General features: G+C 41.3%; 1 protein-coding gene and 1 long non-coding RNA gene across 2 annotated transcripts in view; both read right to left on the bottom strand.

Moving 5' to 3' along the window:
* LOC116696805 (uncharacterized) overlaps positions 1 to 21361 on the bottom strand; it is a 451372-nt gene that overhangs the window by 198044 nt on the left and 231967 nt on the right. The gene's annotated exons all lie outside the window — the stretch shown is intronic.
* tenm1 (teneurin transmembrane protein 1) overlaps positions 1 to 21361 on the bottom strand; it is a 178337-nt gene that overhangs the window by 43327 nt on the left and 113649 nt on the right. Inside the window, exons 16-22 of the mRNA XM_032527961.1 lie at positions 20193 to 20312; positions 19835 to 20096; positions 18064 to 18349; positions 7424 to 7567; positions 6758 to 7010; positions 5956 to 5976; positions 1011 to 1243 (exon numbers count right to left, since the gene is read on the bottom strand). Coding sequence (XP_032383852.1) covers positions 1011 to 1243; positions 5956 to 5976; positions 6758 to 7010; positions 7424 to 7567; positions 18064 to 18349; positions 19835 to 20096; positions 20193 to 20312 — 1319 coding nt within the window. The remainder of the gene's footprint in view (positions 1 to 1010; positions 1244 to 5955; positions 5977 to 6757; positions 7011 to 7423; positions 7568 to 18063; positions 18350 to 19834; positions 20097 to 20192; positions 20313 to 21361) is intronic.

Here is a 21361-nt window from a genome sequence, read left to right as displayed (position 1 = left end):
TGTTTTGTGGCAGAACCCAGTAGGGTCCTTAAACTAATTATGTATTATTTTAATGCCACCGCAAATCTGAATATGTGAGGGCTCACAGTGGAAGTGTTGTTTTACAAATGATATGAGGGCCAAAGCTTTAAATGATTGTCTCCTTAGTCAAAACATAACACAGGAATCAGTCATAACATGAATACTTGTGTGGGGATTATGCTTCAGAAAACTGATATCCTTTATAAACATATTTGCATTTTAAAGTGAAAGAAAGTCAGCACTATAATTTAGAATATAAATCTAATCACGGAGTGATTAGATCATGGAGTTGTACTGTAATTATTTTTTCTCTGACAAAATAGAACATTACTTTAATGTGGCTGTAATCCAATAATGAATTATTTAAAGTGTGGGGAGTCAGTCGAGAGTGAAAGAATTTTTCTGAACAAGGGCAATAATCAAGTAGGTTTCGGACGTTATAAAGGAGCAACCACCCACAAGACATGGCGCAGGAGGAATATATAGATTCAGATTTATTATTTAGGAGTACATGTTGTAAAACAGCGTTTCTTGGATTGATGGATGTGTTAATAAAAACCAATATAAAATGTGATCGCAACATTGTCATATAACAATCCCACACAACTGCTTACACGCACCATTTTTCCAATACAATATTTCCAGGAGGAAAAATAGATCCGGGATTATCAAAGTCAAATGCCAAAGTATGAAATAGTGAGATGTGGTGAATACATGCAGACTTCTGCAATTTAAGAAAAAAATGAAATGAGGAATATAATAAATTATTCAAAATGTCAGTTTGATGTGCTGCGTTAATACAAAAGTATTGACCTTCAGGAAAACTAGTCATAGCGTAGTCCTCCACGTTGGTGTACAAAATATGACTGAATACGGATCTGTGAGTACCGATCACACATTCTCTATAGCCTGGAGGGATGATGGATGTATTTCATGCTCAGTGTGTGACTGTGAGCTGACTGAGAACGAGTGTGACTGTATTGTCCTACCTCGAGGGTTATTGAGTGCAGATTCAGTGGCCTTCCTGCCCTCTCCACAGTGGCTCTGGTCAAAGGGTAGACACTGCTCCCCTGTCCCGGCCACTACCTCCAGGTTGCGAGACGGATCTTTTGGCTGCCCGAGGTTCCTCACCCGGTACACTCGCCGGCTGCTGGTGTCAGACACGTAAAGAACCTCCCCCATTGGATCCATGGCCAGGTAGTACTTGTGAGCAGGGCTGGTGCTAGTGGGAGAAAGTGTTTAGAGACTAAAGTTAGATGGTAAGGGTAAATGGTTCAATGACATACAGTGTTCCAAAGAGCATTTAGTTTGGGTTCCTAACGTGCCCTAAATAAAGCTGTAAATAAATCTGACAGACTAGCCTAGTTTAGGAAATTACAATATTACCCAGCACTAATGACTAGACAATGCCATCAATTGAAGTAAAGACATTAAAAAGGGAAACAGGTCATCCCAATGGATAGCATTTGGGTGAGATATTTTAGGTGTAAACCTGTGTCTATGCTGAAACTACTCTTCCAATTTTAATAGCACAAATGCTTAGAGCAATAATCTTATTATTAGGATATGCTTGTTGAGAGAAAATGCCAATATAGGGTCATAAATTTAATGTATTCAACCAATGATTTATATGTTCCTTGTATGTCACTACTAATACTCCCATGCTGTGAAGCCAACCAGAGCAAATCTCAATACAACTTCAAAATGCTTTTTATAAATCATATTCACACATTCTGTGTCAGCAAGAACAAGGGGAACATTTACTTTTTCTTTTGTGGTGGATCTATCCACACAGTAACAATACTGTTACAATACAAATACAATACAAACTTTTTTCTATTCAAAATTACTTTAACTTCATAATTAGACACCTTATTTCTCGAGCTTTGCAAAAGATAATCGAAATGTCTACAGCGAAGAAATACACTTTTAATATCAGGCTGGCTCATATTTGCTTTATTTGAAAAGGAAATGAAGCAGACTTGATGTCAGAGCCACTGGGCTCTCGGTTTACTGTGTGCCCCTGTATAATGCTCACCTATAGTATCAGTTCAAAAACAGCACTATGCACAAAGCTAACTGCTTACAATTGTGCCAGGAAGACGTCTTTTGTGTGAGCCAAGATTTTAAGGTGCTATTCATATGTTCGTCAGCATAAATGTGCCTACATGTCAGGCAGAGATAAGGATACTTTTGAAGAAATGTATGTACAGGCAAGATAAGGTTGAGTGCAGCATAAGTCATGCATTCATAAATCCTCCCAGACGCTACATCTTTATACAATACATCTGTGATATGATACCTCTGTTACAAGAGTGTAGTGGGGAATTTTGAGAATGGGTTATGCTTAGAAGTTGTACGCGTTTCTGTGTTTGATCTTCATGTGTTTTTCATGTTGTCTTTTACTACTATGGCACATTATGTCCAAAATAATGACTATATGCAAACTAAAACCGAGAGCAACAGGAAAACAGATTCGACAATAACAGGGAGTGGGGACAACATGCAGGAAAAGGTCCAGACCAAAATTAAACCCAGAACATTCATATAGCTAAATTTGGCCAAAGCAAAATGAGCCATGTGGACACATAATTGCTTATTGTTCTAACTGCTATTGTTAGTTCATGAGAGGTAAGAGTGGACAAAAGACTGGAAGTTTATTCAGCGTAAGGCTCAACAAAACAATACGTTGTACAAAAGACCATAGCATGAACACATGGCATTTTGGTACTTTTTAATAAGACTGTCTGTTGTCCTGGGTGTTAACGTCAGGCTTTAGAAGGCACACCATGGACACTGACTTCATTTACCATTAATTTGACTGTGAGCTTATTGTGTACTATACACTGTGTGTTGGAGGAGTGCCAACACTGTTTTCTGCACATGTCTACAGTTACTTAATTACAGGAAAACCTTTGATATTGTGAGGTTATTGGTGGTATATTATTGAGGCTTAAACACAGTGTTTGGGGAAATAAATTAACACTTTCAACATTGCTACTTATCAAGATCCAAGCAATGTCACCCAGGTCTGGTCAAAGGAGTCCTGCCAATTAAACCCAGACATGTACCCTGTAAAGCGCTTTTGTTTCCCTTGGTTTTCAGTTTAAAACAAAGAGAAATTACAAGGCCAAGAAAAATATCTCTGATGTTATGCTACTGCACAATTAGTTTCCTCATTGTCTTCCTCAATTAGTACTGTTCCACTTTTTACAGACCTAAAAACCTTTTTTGTTTTGTTACCTGACATTTACTCAAAGGTTACAAATTGGTTCTTATAATTACAGTCTGTTAGCTTTAGACAGCGGTTGGACGCTGTGAGATCCTTCTGCCCTCAGTGACCCCTACTCTCTAAAGAGAAAGCCTACGTTTGATATTAGCCTGAACCTTCTCCCAACCCAGAAAAAAAAACACAAGCAACATAGGCAAGGGTGCTGTCAGTCATCTAGTCCATTAAGTGCATAACTGTTTACAGAGCTCTGCACTGAACTGCACATACATAATTTAAACTTGATCCTAAGAGAGTTATTCACAGAGTTTCAAAGTATGCCACTGCTCCGCGCTGCATATCACATTTGTTGGGCCTCTGGAAGCTACCACAAGCATTGCACGGTGCATATAAGTGATTACAAATCACTTCATCTGTCTTTTCCTCAATTAGATGCTCGCAGCTCCAAACACATTCATCCAGTGGAAGGGAAATGAACAACAATAACAACCACAGCACAAACAATCCTCCCTTGTTCATTCCATACCAAATAACAAAACAATGATCAGAGCTGATAGACATAGTGATCTAGCTGTTCCTGACTGTCTCTGAATCGACCGTCTGGGCTCTCAGATAATATTGCAGAGGAGTTCCTCAGCTATTTGCTTTACTCCTCGCTCAAACTCTTGAAGGGGGAGAAATAGACAATGGTTTTATGGTGAGTACATCCCATATTGTCTCCCCTCGGAGAACACCTTGTTTTGAAGCCCCGCTGGCTGATAGGCACTTTGCTTGGAAGAATGTGCAGTGAAAAGCTTTGAAAGCTGAATATGGATGAATAATTAATGCATATGACTTGGGAGAACAATAGTATAGAATAAAAGAGAAACACTAACATGCTGCTAACAGTAAAAAGCCACTGCGGAGAAAAAGGAGGAAGCAGGAACTAAAGGAGGAACCTCCAGGGTGAGGAAAGGGTATCCAAAGTGCCTACAGGAGAATCCAGTTCCCGTAGGTTTACACCTATGGTTCCCCTAAGCTAATCTGACGCACCCCCACCGCTCTGTCCGATTAACTGGGCCCCTTCATTGACACCAGCAGTCCTGTTCCAGGTGTTCTATGAACTGATTGTACAATAGTGGATGTTACATCATGTTTTTCATACAGTTGAATGGTTTCACAAGGAGTGACAGAAGCGAGGCGTTTCAGCCGTTGCTTTTAGCTAGTTGTTATCTATAACTGTACGTACACACCACGGCCGACTTGAAAAAGAAGCTGTCAAGGACGCTTGTCAAAAAGTATGTTGACGTTTTGGCCGCTCTGACGTGGCAGCATTATATGTTTGAGCGTATGTTTCTCTGGAATCAGCCAGCGCGAAGGACGTCTATCCGACTGGTTGCTGGTGGTTTGTGGTCCGTCATAGTTCATTACCATAAAGTTGACATAGTTTCAACTTTCTGCTTGACGCTCAACACGCCCAATAACGCGACGCCGGTGGATTTGCCGCTGCTTGCAGCTGAGAAAAGATGGCTTCCGTTGAAAATGAATGACTTCCGGTAACTTTGAAGCTCAAGTCGGCAGCTGTGTGTACGTACAGTTAGGCTGACTTACCTTTTTAGCTATTTCAGCCATTTATCCATTCATTTTAAATATCAATTTTAACTGTTTATCTATAGATTTAACTATCTAATCTATTGTAATGTATTCATCTTTGTCTTGCATGCCAACTAGTTTCCACGCACTCTTAGTAGCATTCACAATGTTTAGGTGTTTCTGGCTGTTTATGTTTTCTTTTCAGGCTTAATTTCTACTTCATTGATTAGTGAAGCTGCTTTCAAAATCGTTGCACTTACCCCCAGACAACTGTTCAAGTACCCCCTGAGGTACCACTGGCTGGGAATCACTAGCTTAGGTTATAGAGAAGGAATTTATCATGGTTTGTGCACAATAGGCACAATTACATTTTCCCACTTGCAGACATATGTACACACCCACCCATACAGTACAACCATAAACACACAGGTTATCCTTTTTGCATGGTTGGAATCTTTGGCATGCTAGAGATATGGCATCTCTCTGGGATAAAGCCTCTCTGTCTCCCTCACAAACACCAACAAGCAAGCATACACACACACACACACACACACACACACACACACTAGCACACACCCCCACACCCACACCCACACCATGGACTTGATATAACCCCTGATAGTGGCGCACAAGCAGACAGACACGCAAACCTCCACACCGACACACATACACAACACAAAACCTATAACATCTGTCTAATCTTCTGTCGAACATGGTGTGTGGAGCTCACACCACCATCAAGGCTCGGGGGCAGGGACGATGTCGAGGCCGTGCAAGGCTTCAGGCTTTTAGCTCAGCTAGTGCATCCTCCAAACAGACTTCCAGTAATCCTCTAAAACATGAAATCCTTGACCTTTTGGCTGATTTCCAATATATTAAATTTAATATCGCCAAGTGAAATTTAAGTGGGGATTTGATAGATCTGACTGCAACCGGAGTATATGCAGATTTTTAACGCGTGGTGTGTGTGTGTGGGAAGAGGGGAAGTCAGGTCAATGCAATTATGCAGCAAACAAACTGAGATATAGTGCTGTGAGGCATTTTGCAACATGTCTTTTCTCTTGACACACTTTGTGTGTATGTGTGTGTTTTGTGTAGGAATATAAAAGGAGGTGTTAATCACTTGTTCTCACCTGTGTCTGGTGTCCCGGTTCCTTGTAATAAGCCATAAAGGAGCATTTCAAAATGGAAAAAAAAAGAAAGTAAAAACAATCATTTATGATGATAATTATATAATATAATACACTCAGAATTTCATAGGCTACAATGAGTCAATTTTCTCCTCATAAAGTGCGATTAGGGTTTAGACGGCTGTATTGTTTCACATTAAATATTAACCTAAACAGGAAGCCTTTTGGCATTTCCTCCCAGAGGACAGGGAAGTATCAAATACAGACACTGTGAAACCTCAGTCTGAACCAGAAATATTAGTCAGAGATACGATAATAACAGAGAATGAGAGACTAAAGTTACATAAGGAGAACACTTTACAGGACAAATGCCAGTGCAATCCCATCGAGATTCCATGCTTAAGAAAATACAGAAATAGAGAATGTAGCGCCTGCAGCGCAGTAGGAGATATCGTCATAATCCACAGAAGAAATATCCTTGTTTCACAGCAAAGACTTTCAGGGCTTCTGACATCCATAAAAAGGTAGATTAGAGTCTGTGATGTCTGAACCTCACACACTTGCTTTTTGCATGAAGACAAACTTCAGAATGTATTCTGTTGAGATCAAACAGATCACAACCGCAGATGCCAACCAGAGCTAATGCCATACTAACCCATATTATCCGCCAGGCTAATTTTGTTCTGATTGTGCTCGACTCAATCCAGTGATCAAAATCCAACTGCTTCCCACAGTGGGAGATCCCTATCTCTATCTGCGGCTCCACTCTCATTACATGCATGCCCAACGAGATTATGACTCTCACTTGAGTTCCAGTATGGTTCTGGTGTATCCATCAGGATGGACTCTGCGGATGAAGTTGAAGTCCCCCACGTAGAGGGAGCCGTCGGGGCCGCTGGCCAGCGCCACGGGAGCAAACAGCATCATGTCCCTGGCGGCGCCGCTGCAGCTTGGACCGCAGGGGACGCTCCGGTAAAAACCATTCCCCATCACGGTGCTGATGACAGGAGGCTGCTGGGAGAGGAAGACGTTCTCCCCGTTTCCCTTGTGAAGGATTCCTGGGGGGAGGGGAGGAATGCAATACCTTAGGCCTAATACACCTGAAAATACACTTTCTTTGTACTAAGGGTGATGGGATCCACCACAAACACAACATTTTTCACTTAAATTTGAGTTTTTTTCACATGATGGATTATCTGTATTTTCTTTCTTTGTCTAAACTCCCGGTTTAACGGTACTTTAATCTCAATGTGATTGGGTTGTTAAGATGAAGAAACCACACCCACGCCACCTTGATGAAGCAGATTAGCTGAGTCTTTGAGTGTTAAACTCTTAACAATAATAATAATAATAACTACTGTTATTTTTTCCTTAACATACACTGACATTTGGTAAGAACTATATCATGTTGTAGGTCAGCGTTGTTTCCCTGAAAAAAACAAGCATGTAATTGGAAAAAAGGGTTTCTCACCACTGTGTATGTTGAGGGCATGATGTTTGTCCACAGACCACCCCCCCAGGTTTGAGGGGACCAGTTCAAATCCCTGCATTAGAGCATTCCTCCTCTCCCATAGGATAACACCAGGACAGGACTCGTACTCGTAGCCAACAGATACTGAAATGCAAACACACATGAGAGGGCTTGATGTTACTTAGTCTCGCTTTGCCAGACCCTCATCCACAGCGCTGCGGAGAAGGGTCTGGCTAGTCCACACACAGCATTCTGGGATGGCAGAGAAACATGCTCTGGTTTATTGGCCTTTCTTTAAACCAATCACAATCATCACGGGTGGTGCTAAACTCAGCAAGATGCCTCTGCAAAATAGTCACAGGAAGGAACTTGATGCGGTGGAAAGTGTACGTTCAGAAGTAGTTTTAGTCTTGCAACAGAAAACTCAGATTGGACAGATAGTCTAGCTAGCGGTCTGGATTTACCCTGCAGAGATCTGAGGACCAGGTAACCATAGTCCTCAGATTGGACAGACAGTCTAGCTAGATGTCTGGATTTACCCTACAGAGATCTGAGGACCAGGTAACCATAGTCCTCAGATTGGACAGATAGTCTAGCTAGATGTCTGGATTTACCCTGCAGAGATCTGAGGACCAGGTAACCATAGTCCTCAGATTGGACAGATAGTCTAGCTAGCTGTCTGGATTTACCCTGCAGAGATCTGAGGACCAGGTAACCATAGTCCTCAGAAATCCACCAGAGGTTAAAATTCCAACACAAAGAAAGTGGAAAGACATCAGGCGGAATTCCAGAGCAATCCCGGAAGTGGAACGTTGGGATATAGACTAGATGTCACTTACAGTAATAACTATGTGCTGGAGACCTGCTGTGTCTAACACTACAGTATAGTACAGCAAAATGACTGTATGTGGTGGTATCTGCCAGACTTAACACACAAGCTCACACATTATTATCTCTCTTGAAACTACACTATCTTATGTGGTGAGACAGATGAAAAGCCTGTGGCGAGACCTCATCAGAGTGTGTGTTGGAGAGAGCTCAGGGAGAAGTGGAGTCGTAATCAGGAGCAGCCTGTCTTCATGAAGGAGCCCTGGAATTAGCTGCTTGGCCTCTTAGTTGTAATGATACGCTTTGCAGCTTCCCACTACAACTATCAACAGCTTTTTTGGGCTTGGCAGGGTTTAACACGTTTCGACAGTAATTTACCACTTCAGACTTGGAATACGTTTAAAGGCAGGAGGTGACAAAGCTGTGGGATCTTTCGAAAACAGTAAAACACGCGCACATACTTACTTTCATGTCATTCTGAAACAAACGATAGCTCAACCATACAGAACAGAAACATATGCACCGAGCCATCAGTCTTTTTCAGAGGTGGAAAATAACTGAGTACATTTACTCAAGTACAATTCAAAAAATTGTATTTTTTATTTTTACTCCATTATATTCATTTGACAGATATAATTACCTTGCAGTTGCATATTTTACATACTTTATGATACATTTTTACACTTTGTAGAAGACTGACATACACCAGCAGAAGCAGTTGTTTAAATGAGCTTTTCTTCAACCAGCCACAACATACAAATTCAGATAAAATAATCCAATACAATTATATATAGTACACAACTCAGAAATGAGCTCCCATGTATATCTATCCATCCATCCATCCATAACCACTTTTCCAGGGCAGAGACACAGGTAGCGGGTTGAGCGAGGTACTCCAGACGTCCCTCTGTCCAGCTATTATGTAAACTCAATTCATACTGAATAATCTCCAACAGAAACAAATCAACATTAGCATTTATTTGGAGTCGTGTTTCCAGCCAACTGAAAAAATATGAGTTCAATATTCATCCTACATTCACTTAGCAAATATCTGGCTCTTTTAGAAAGCCACGTTCACAAGCTAGTTGCTAACTTTGTCTGCCGTTTGCTGAGAGATGCTTGGAGGTAGTGTGTGTTGGTAAAAACAGCTCCCTGCTGTGTCTGGAAACAACTTTGATGATCATTTATGGACCGTAGCAGGGTCGGAAATACCACTTCCCTGCCACTGTGCCAAGTAAGTAGTTGTTTATTTGTCTGCCTCTTTTATAATCTATGCTCTTAATGACGGAATGACATTCAGGTCATTTAGACATAATTCATTGTTATTTAGTGTCCACCGTCAGTCTCTTACTCTCCAGTGTCTTTCTGGGAGACTTTCCTATCTGCCAAAGTGGCAGATGGCCTGATGATTTTACACACCACTGCAAATAATTTACCGCCGATTAGCTGGTGCTAATTTCGATCAGTGACTGGAAAACCAAAATAGCGAGCTGAAAGACACTAGAACATTATTCCTTGTGGTAAAGCACTATGAGTGACGCTTTTGAAATCACATTTAGTAGTTTGATCACTTGTTTGTATAAAAATCTTAGTTTGAAATTAACCATTTATTTATAACACATGCCAAGTTTGAAATTTGCTGTGAGTGGCTGATGAGCGAGGCTTTTCATTTACGTAACTTTTCAACGTAGGAGTTACGTAAGAAGTCATTACACGGTTGCTTAATTAACCTTTCTTCTCTCTGCATGTTCTCTGCTTTCTATCAGGCGTTGGAATGCAGAAAGATGAAAATACATATCAATATCTTCGAGATCTTCTTTCCCTGAAAACATTTTGCCCTATTTGTTTTCATGGTAATGATCAAAATGCAAAAACACTTTTAACTTACTGTATAATTAAAGCAGTTGGAGTTCAACACAGTAACAATTTGAAGACAAAAAAATGGCACTGCTTAAAGAAGATGATACTGTGCAGTAAGGACAGCTTGACACGTCTGACACAAAAGTGGTAGAAGAACAGTCGTCGCTGTCAATCACTGTTGCCACTGATCTCGCTTAACTTACTTCCTTGTAAACCAACATGCGAGTGAGTTGATGGGCACACAAGAGAAACTGGGGAGCAAAGCCGGCATAAAGACCAGTAGAGACGTTGGAATACATAACTAGGAGCGCTCACATTATGAACAAGTTCAGAAGTCCTCTTTAAGAGAAACTCTCGGCAGGCACACATGGCCAACTTAAATCTCCAACTCAATGGTACAATCGATAAAGTGATTGGGGAGGGAAGACAAAATGTAATTTGGGACACTGGGGAAACAGAAAAAGAAACCGTATGGTGTTGGACCGAAGTTCTTAGTCCAGAAATGATCCCTTAAGTACATTTAAAAGGTTCATTTGTTTCAATTGTGTGTGTCTTCAGCTGTGATAGGCCTGTGATCTTGAGTTTCTGAAGAACAGAAACAGAACTGAGAGGCACTAAGTTTGAAGTAAAATTCACGTGTTAGAATGTAACATATTTTAGCACTGTGTAATTTCTCACCCTTAAAGTCACATTGCACCCCCCCTTGAAGAACCTGTTTCATGGCCTGGAAAACAATCCATCCTTATGAAAATGCATCAAAGGTTGCCATAAATACATTGCCGTCAGCAGGGACATTGTCCCGTTTCAAAAAATAAATAAAATAACTACAATAGAATTGATTTCATTTGAGGAACAAGGCTTTTCCAGGACAAAACGGGCAAAGCAATCTCAAAGGGAGAGGGAGAACAGCTTCACAACCGAATATGACTGTAGCTTTATTAAAAGAAACGACACATCAGAACACGTATACACACACTCTCACAAACTATCCGCATGTACACTATAGTACATAAACGCACACTCAATATCTCACAGGTGAAAGCTTTCATTCCCCTCTGTTCCATTGCCTCGGGCAATGTGCTCACCCTAGCAAACAGAGCATGATCTCCCTTTCTCTTGTTCTCTCTGGAGATGTGTGAGACCATGGGGTGCGTGCAGACGCATGCACGTGTTGGCAGATGTGTGTGTTTGTGTGTGTCTGTTAGTCTGTGTCGTTGTGGAAACAAAGCACCAGCATCCTTTTGCGCGGGAAGGGGATGGAGGGGTCTGTGGGGGCTGCTGCCACTAGTAAAAGAAAAATATAGTCAATTTGAAATATAAACTAGTTTTCTACTTAAGTATCCTGACGTGATTGCATGCCTTTGCCATAGCAAAATAACAGTGCAAAAAAATGATATAACATTGCATATTTCCTAAATTAAATAAGGCTCCATGGAAAACAGGGACACAGCATCCAGTGGTGAGAGTGAGGCTGCGTGTTAGCTGTACATCCCCAGGCACACTGATGCAGAATATAAACAGGTTTTTACACTGCTGGGTGGATTTTATCCTGTACTTCCAGTGTTAGCTTATTTGGTTGAAAAGGAATCATTGGTGCTATGTCGGTATCTTGGTGACTCGGCGCCATGAACCACAGTGGGAGGTGTGGCGCAGCGATGCCAATCAAGCAGCAGGCTGCAATATTGATGCCAAGAATGAGTGTGCCTCACGTTCAGAGCAGGTCGACCCCTCAGCGTACTTGTATTCCATAATATTTTGGATATATTATTTGTCATAACACATCCATATGCTGTCATCTTCTCTGAAATCCCACAAACCCATTTGTTCATGTTTGGTAAGTTGTTCCACCCAGTTCACTTGTCACCCAGCTGACTGGTGATCAGGTGCACAGTAATGATTAATGAGTGATTCTTACCCCCTCTGTCCTCTGAGAAAGTTAGTGCCATGCACTGAAAGCCTTTCCCTTACTTTGGTCAATTTGAAAAATAAACTGGTTTTCACTACTGGTATTCTGATGTAAACTTGCATATGTGCTAACTTAAAGAAGGCTCTATGGGAAACAGGGCTGTCTTTCCAGTCATTTGAAGGCAGCAGGTATCCGCTCCATGTGCAGTCTCTAACGGGAGTGATGTTACACAGAACAGCTGGTTATGTGAAACAAGCGTCAGACTGTTGCAAAATAACCGCAGAAACCGCTGTGATTATGTGCACATCAAACTTGTCGTTATGATGAATAATTCCACAGTTTGTATTTCAAATCAACAGGCGTGCTGGAGCTGGACGGGCTCATACAGTTCCATGAAATATTGAAGATAATGCTCCGCTCTTAACTCCCTCAGGACGGTCCATTCCTCCATGATTCTAAACACTATGTAACCGGGGTAACGGCAGCCTGGCTCATTTCTTTTTTATGAGTATGTTTGTAATTATAATACAGGCTGCCGTGCAACTGTGATGAGCAACATGATATGATGAAGATCTTATTGTTGCGGTGTCCCAGAAACAAAAGACCATTATTTTTGAAGTTTCTTTGCGGTTTACCAGGATCACGTTTATGTGGCAATACAAAGATTAAAGAGGTAACAAACATACGGCTGTTAGTGATATTAAGACATTAATTTTCCTAATTTCACGAAAAAAGCATGCAAACACCTATACTACATATTAAATTATACTTCGATTTTGTTTATGGCACTACTGTACAGTGGTATTCAACCGAGAGGCTTTGTCTAGATCACTGTGATGATAAAATCACATGGTACTACACAGAGAAGATGTTGTGACCATCGGATCATTAATCCAATGCTCTTACTGTATATAGGTAGTATATTTAAGCTGCTGTATTCATATACAGCAGGAGAATATTAAAATATTCAGAAAGTCTGCAGGTCCCTGACATCAATGAGTTTCCTCTGAGGAAACATTTGCTACAGGATTCTCAAACTGTCAGTGCATCCTGACACGGAGAGCTGTGTGTTAAAAGGGGATGAAAGCATGTATGAATATGATTGGCCATGATTGTCACAACCACTAACGCACCCACCTATAATGTATGATAATGTGCTCTTTCTGATGCCACCCCATGGCCAAGAGCGCCTCAGGAGCCTGGCCACGAAATTACCAAAAGTGCATTTGGCATGCTCCTGGTGGGCAGGGTGCACTTGACTGTGATCTTGGCACTGCTGGGTTCATTAAAAATAAGCCCTTGGTGTCCTCTTGTGCACACAGAGCAACAACAAACCCACCATTGGGAGAAAAAAAACCATCTAATATGTATGCTGCCTTAATATTATTTCCATGGAAATTTCAGATTTTACCATAGAGAATGTACTATATCTGTCAGTTACTCCTTCTAAACATGAATATGCACACGTATGTACGCTGTTGGGCAAAATGCACATATTTATCCCTCTGAAAACCTGTTCTTGCACATGCCAGGAACTGTAGAGAGGGACGGATCAGAGTAAAACATAGGTTGTTAAGGCAGAACAAGGGAGTGCATGGGGAAGACGGGACAGAAGCAACAGGGGAGATCAGAGAGAATGGAGGAAACAACAAGCAGGGAACAAAAGAGTTCAGTAGAGGACAGAAACACAGGAAACAGTGAGGGTAGAGGAAGATAGGAGGCGAGGGAAGGGGGTAAGAAGGGCAGGAAGGAGGTGGTTCGACAAAGCAGGGCAAATAAAATAAATAAAAAACAGCATCTTAGGTATTGAGAAAAGGTGAAAGATCAGGGGAGAGCTAAAGCAGATGAAATGCAGCTCTAACAGATAAGGAGAGGAGGGGATGGATCAGGAGGAGAGAGAAAGCCTTGGAGAGATGCAATCTTTGTACGAGACCATACACTTGAGTGGACAAAGCTTCTGCTATGCCTGCGATATCTCAGTGCTTATGGAAAGCTCTCTCTCTCTCGCAGCTCCACTGTTTGTCTACAACCTTCCAACACAGAGAGCGTTATCTCTCAAATTACCCAAAGAAAGTTCAAAATTTAGAGCTTCGATTGGATCTTCAAAATAGCCGTTTTGGCCATAATGAACCAAGAGGGCAATACAACAAACAGATAGGCCGGTTATACATCAAGTGTATCTTTTTTTGCACAGGTGAGGGAGGACATTGGGGAACAAAAGACAATAGGCCACAGTCATGAATACTTCCCATGTACATATTTGTGTTTTTCTCCATAGAGCCAGTTCTATCAGAACTGCCATCTCCCTGCCACTGCAGATATCTTTCATTTGTCGAGCCATCCGCCTTTCCTTTCTCTCTTCTCTCGACAATTGTAGTCGTCTCTGCTGTCTGAAGGTCTCGAAAAGGTGGTACAGAGTCTAAACTGCTCGCTGTGCTGCAGGATCCACCCTCATTGTGTTGATTACGTGTTTGAATTTGCTGAGTAATGCTATTTGAACTACAGTGGGCACTTCCTTGCATTCTGGTACCTTTGCAGTTGTCGAACCACTATTATACAAACTAGACCTATTTATTGCAATAATTATGTATTATCAGGCAATCTCTAATCTCTAATTTGCCAGCGCGAGACTGTCCCGTGACAACTGGTTGATTACCTACGGTGTACCTATGGTTACAATATGACTTTGTTTATGGCTTTTGTGCAAACCACAGTCGGCTGCTCAAAGACCTTAAAGTTAACAGGAAGATGCTACACTGTCTGCTCTATTTTTGTTGGAGTTGAGTGTTTGTCAGCGTTGATCAAAGCATCTTATTTCAAAGGGTTGAAAGTGATAGACCTTCTTTTCTACGTATTTCCTTGGTTTGCATCCGTCAGCACTTTTTTGTCTGGAATAACTGTGCGTCTAGGTTGTAAAAGTCTGTTGGAGTTTCTCAATTTGGATCTTTCCCTGAGTACTGTTGTAATAACGGTTTAGTGTCTTTTGAGTAGTTAGCTGATAGGGCAAGTGCTAACAGCTGTGTGGAGGAGATTGTCTCCGGCTGGATCCAATGACTCTGATAGCTGCAAACCACACCTTTCTACACGGAGAACACTAATGAAGACAAAGTAGCTGAAAGACTTTTCTTGTTTTCCCACAACACAACTTTTGTAAATACACCTTTTAAAAGCTCAGCTACAACAACGAGGAGGAGCGGAGCAGCCAGACGCAGTGCTTGGGTGAGATATAAACACAGCACAACCCCTCTAGAAGCAGGAAAGACCTGCACTCATCCAGGCAACACGCAGGACCAGGAGACAGTAGGGCGGTTATCCAAGTATTTTTCTCATAATGATAATTTCGATCATTTTTATAAAACTGGAATGTGACTTTTTTCACAAGACATTTTCATTTCACGCAATGTGTGCATTCATTTCAATTTTATACATTGTCAGTAAACAGCCATAATAGTTACAGCTTTATGTTTCCTTCAATTATTTTAAAATCACAAAAATAAGCTCTTTTGAATTAGAAAAAATATCTCACCTTCAACATTTGAGCGTATTTACAGTACAAACCTTGGCAATGAACTATGAGGACAAAAAAAAAAACCGAATCACAAGAAATTGTAATTATCGTTCATTTACTGTTGTCAAGGTAAAATGTGCAATTAATTGTGATCATGATTTTAGTTCATATCGTGGTGGGATTAATGTTACTGGCTAGGCTAGTCTGTAGTAGCGGTGTCTTTAGTATAGGAGCCCGGGTTTCTTTTTTTTCTTTTTCTTTTTAAAGTTAGCTTGGCTTTGAAACAGTACACTTACATGTATTACACTATGATTTTAATAATTTATACTCAGGGTTCGTACATCTTTTCCAAGGTCAAATTCAAGCACTTTTCAAACACTTTCAAGGTCCATTTTAAAGCTTTTTCCAGCACCTTACACCACTGTAAATTAAATACCAATACATAGTCAAAATTATTATTTTGTGTTTTTGTCACATTAAAAGACATAATGCTATAAACAGCCAAAATGGTGTTTCGTAATAGCAGAAGGATCAGATATTTCAGTTTTATTTTCAAAATGTATCACTGTCTAAGTAGACCTGGCTTGCTATCTAAGCTGACTGAGTCAATGTAAGTGGGAAGATTTGAGCCAAATGACATGCAGCTGGGTCATTCTGGGTCAAATCTGACTAAATCCAGGAAAATAATATTAATGTCCATATATTGCTTCCCAGATAATGTGATTTTCAGGCTGTAAAACTGAAAAAATGTCAAAGGCTGAAAATATAAAGACATAGGATTTGAACAGAAATATTTGACCTTGGTTGTGGAACCCATTCTTGATATGTATAAGGTTTGATCAAAATCTGAGACAGTGCAACAACAACCTGTAGCTCCATTTTAACCCAGAAGACTCGCAGGCACTCAAAAAAAAGTATTTCATTGCCAAGACATATACATGTATCTACTGGAAAAGAGCAGTATAAATATTATATAAGGCCATCCTCAACCTTACAGTGGGCTACTAGCTTCCTAGCTATTAATGTTCTCTCAGAGTGTTGTTGTTAAACTGTGTGTAAAGCGAGCGGTGCCGTTAAATCACCGGTTACAGGTACGTACGGTACCGTCTGGATGGTTTCAAGGTAACGGTAGGTGGCTAACATTAGCAGATAAAATCTAGATTACAGACATTACATTATCACACCAAGCAGGGCCGGATTAACACTTTCATTGTGCCCTGGGCAACAAGAATCCGGTCTTTGCTGGAATGCAGGGCCGCCACACCGCAGCAGACTCGCTGTGGCAGACCGTGGTAAAGTTTATATTGGACGTTGGCTATTATACACATATGAAAAATCGATTATGGAGTTTGACCTTCCAATATAAAACCAACTTTACCACGGTCTGTGACCACTTGTCCCTGCTCAGCAGAAAGCTACGGATGCTGTTTTTGGCGTGATTTATCATAATATTTTGATTGAACGGGTTGCAAAATCAAATGCAAGCATTGTATCCAAAAATTCAAGCACAACATCAAATTTCAATTTACACTGTTTTAATAGAAATCACTACACATAGGCCTGAAACACACACACGGAGAGATGTCAGAGTGAGTGGGCGCAGCGCCAGGAGGTGAACTGGCATCTCTCCAGCTACCAATCCAGACTCTGTACTGTGGTCCGTACTGGGACTTGAACAGGCGACCCCACGGTTTCCAACCCAACCCCCTACGCACTGAGCTACTGCCACTACTAGTGTAGCATGTACAGCAGCTCCAGTAGGGGACCCCAAACTTCCCTTTCCCGAGCCACATCAACCAGCTCCGACTGGGGGATCCCGAGGCGTTCCCAGGCCAGGTTGGAGATATAATCCCTCCACCTAGTCCTGGGTCTTACCCGAGGCCTCCTCCCAGTGTAGTGGTACTTATTGAAAAAAAAAAACATTACATTTGTATAATTCGGTTTCGCCGTGTCAATCACAACCACTTCAGCTTCCTCGCCCGCCATATTCACGTCAAGTTTGAAAATATGTTGGTGATCCCATATCTTCTGCTGCTTGACAAAGATGGCGAGCGTTGAGGGCAAGTAGTGTCAGGCATTCCAAAAACTCTTGAAACTTAGGAAAGTATACTCATTTGTTTTCTTGTTGAGAGTTAAATGAGAAGATTGATACCACTCTCATGTCTGTGTGATGAAATATACAGGAAGAGCAAGGAAAAGATTAGCTTAGCTAAGCAGACGAAGACTGCAAACAGGGAAACAGCTAACCTGTAAGTCTTCAAAGTTTGCACCACTAACACCTCTCAAAGCCCGCTAATTACTTATTAACACGTTATATTTTGTATGTTCAGTCCGCCCACAAATTGTGAACAGTGAAAAGAGAGCGGACCAAGAACAAGTGGATGGATGGCAGGGGGACCATGTTAACTGCACAGGGTCAGTGTCTAAGACCCTGAGATGACCAAGGCGCACCAGATCCTTTCCTATTGTTCTCTTATTTAAGACAGGAATAAGAAAACATTTGGAATGAGACCCATTGTATTTCCGTATTCTACTTACCAGTTGCATGAGTGAGGCCCCAGACCTCCTGGCCATACACGTCAGTCTTGTTCCAGACCAGCCTGTGGACCAGGCCTGGCCCAGCGGGATACCAGCGCTGGTACAACCTCCCCTGGACCGATGCACGGACATGCACCTTGGACAGACCGCCGAGAGGTGAGACGGGGGACAGCGGAGAGGGAGGGGTGAGGAGGATTCTTAGCAGCGACAGGTAGCCTGCAGCACGAGTGCTCAAGTAGCTCAGCTTCAAAAAGGCTCCAGGGATCGAAACTTCTTCCTGCACCGCCTAGGCAGAACAAGGCAGAGAGCAGAGTGAGAAATACAAGTGATGAAAAGAGGAGAAATTAGGGAATATTATAAGAAAGAAAGGTGATCATTACTTTGTATTTGAATAATAAGCTACCGTAATAAGAGCTAATGGCAGGTACAGGAAGAAATGGCTTACAAAGTAAGATGAAGTGAGTCCACCAAATATGTGTTAGCTGTGTTAAAATGATAACGTTTTCAAGAAGAAATTTTTATTGAGAACCCAAGATTCTTTTATGAAGAATAACAAGATCTCCGTCTATTCCAAGAGGGTTTTCTTTTTTTTTTTAATGTAGAACAAATGCTGTATATGTGCACCTTTCAGACCAGTAAATAAAAAAAAACAAGCTCATCGTTCTGATAAACAGTGAACTAGTCTCTGCATCAAATATTTATACCTCCATCCTCCATTTTTTTCTTGGCTAAACTCAAATGAGTCAAACTGAGTCAATAATTACCTGAAATGGAATACCTTTATTACCATTGCACAACGTTGTACACAACATAAAAGAGCACACCAGACGGTTTTAGAAACAGAAAAACAAAACTATATACTATAAATAAAATATCTGTATAAGTTGTGACCTGTTAAACAGTAACATAGCTGATATATTGCACAGTTGCTGAGTTAATGTGGCCTTGTATACAAGTAATAATTTGGGAATAAATACATTTAAAAGGAATACATTAAGGTGCAAATCAAATTATCTGTAACACTTATCTCTGACAAATTTCATTAAAAGTCTTTGATTCCATTTCTTAACAAAAGGTGAACCCAGTGGGTGTTACTAAGCTCACTGCGAACACTAAGTACTGTTCTTTTCAATTAATTGCTTGCTGCCTGTCTCTCCTGAGGTGTCAGTCGTCATGAGGACAAAATGTTCCTTTATTGACAACCTGTTCATTTCCAATCTCATCAAATTTTCTTAAATGAGCTTGAGCAGGTGATGTGTTGTGGATATGAATGATACTATTTTGAAGCAAAAACATGACAGTCCTCTGACCATGGCACATTTAGGATATGACATTTTCTTCATTTTCTATCACGTGTCCACAGAAAAGAAAACAACTTTCTGTGTACCGTGAGTTTAGTTGGAACTGAAATGAGGTCAGGGTGAGGTTTTGGTCACTGTATAAAAAAAAAACTAAAAAACTTGGGAGTCACGTTGGAGGGTAAATATATAATCACCAGTCTGACCTCCACACCTGACTTTCAGCCACCTAATTTGCTTTTGCGGTGGGGAAGTATAAGGATGGAGTACAAATTTCCATTTTGCTCATTCCTTATTTGCATGATGCAAATACGACTCAAGCTACATTTGTAAAATCCTGTGAGACCAGGCTGGTTTGTTGCTGAGCTGTAACAAAGTGAGTTCTTACAGCCTGTCATCTGAAGACCTGAAGCAGTGCATTGTTACATGTTATACGGATGTTCTGGTCGTAGTCACAGTAACTACTTTGGTACCTGTAGCTCAGGCACTGCTGGCCCCTTCTCTGCACATGCTCCTGTGTATCTGGGAAGCGGGTAGGGCAGGACCAGCGGGTAGGGACTCAAAACACTCCTGATGTCACATTTCGGAGGTTGAGTTTCCTCCCTGGACATGGTCACCTGATCCAGAACCAGGAAGTTGTTGTTTGGCGTCCAGATGGTACGTGTCTGTGGCAGGAAGGGTGGGCGCTGGAACATCAGGGTCATAGACATCGCGCCCAACGTCACCAGGTCAAAACTAGAGTTAAACGACATTAAGACAGAATCAGACTGGAGCAAGGAAGATAAAAAAAAATAAAGAAACATTGTGTATTGTGTGTGTGGGTGTCTCTACCTTCCATCCTGCCTACTGATAGTGTAACCATACTCTGGATGTTGCGGGAAGGTGATGTTGACTCCAACCAGAGGAGAGCTGTCCTGCAACGCGACTCTACCTCGGATCACAGCTACCCGACTGGAACAGCAAAGGGAAGCAGAGAGAGAGAAAGCATGAGACTCCCAATGAAAGGGAGATATGGAGGGTTTACACTGATAGAGAACATAATGATTGTTTGAAGAGAGGGGCATATTTTTGGCCAAAGGACCCTGTGAATGTAGAAAAAGCAACTGCGTTTAGTCTGCTCAGTTCCCTTCTTCTCCCTTCTTCAATTCCCTTCTTTAGCACGGAGAGATTTGCCAGAGATTGCCAGGATACAAAGACCATAAATATAGCTTCACCCAGTTAAACCTTTCCACACCCTGTCATATAAAAAAACTTTACATCTCCACATCCTGTTTATATTACAATGACAGTGGTACCTGGAGCAGAAAGGGCTGTGGCGTTCTTTAAATAGACCACAAACTATCAGTCTCATCCGGACTAGTTTGAAATGTGCATCTTGATTTTGCAGGTAAAGTGTGAAATACACTGCCTAAATCGGGAATAATCATTGAACTGGTCAAATGAAGACAGATTAGGACAGACACATGTGTTCCACACACACACACACACACACACACACACAGATGGAGCCTATCTGTTACTCCAGAAGAGGGATAAATGAAGGATGGTGAGGTTTTTCCGGGTGGCTGCATTGCCCAGTTTGTTACTCCTGTTCTGAAAGCTGCCATCGATTTCCTTTCTGAAAAAACTGCCACATAATTAATTAATTTGTTTATTCCACAAGTGAACCGTGGTGGGGCATTTTTCAGAGAGGCATCACTTCTTGTTTTTCAAACTGTACCTTCTTGGTCATCATCTTTGCAGATAGATGTACTTCCTCTCTTAGATGGCACTGAGAGGCCAATGAAAAATTAATGGGGACACTTTCATAACTGGTGTAACTGAATGGCATTAATATGTAACAAACAAATACTCTCTGCAGTTGTAGCTTGACACTGATACACAAGGACGCTGCACTGCTGTGTGACTGCCCCACGGGAAAACAGATCACTAGGAGATGTGTGTGTGCACACAGGCACGTGAACACATGAAAAGCCTAATTTACATGCAAACACACACAC

This window comes from Etheostoma spectabile, chromosome 10 (assembly GCF_008692095.1).
Source record: "Etheostoma spectabile isolate EspeVRDwgs_2016 chromosome 10, UIUC_Espe_1.0, whole genome shotgun sequence".
Classification (NCBI taxonomy): Eukaryota; Metazoa; Chordata; class Actinopteri; order Perciformes; family Percidae; genus Etheostoma; species Etheostoma spectabile.
This window is presented reverse-complemented; position numbering and strand designations above follow the sequence as displayed.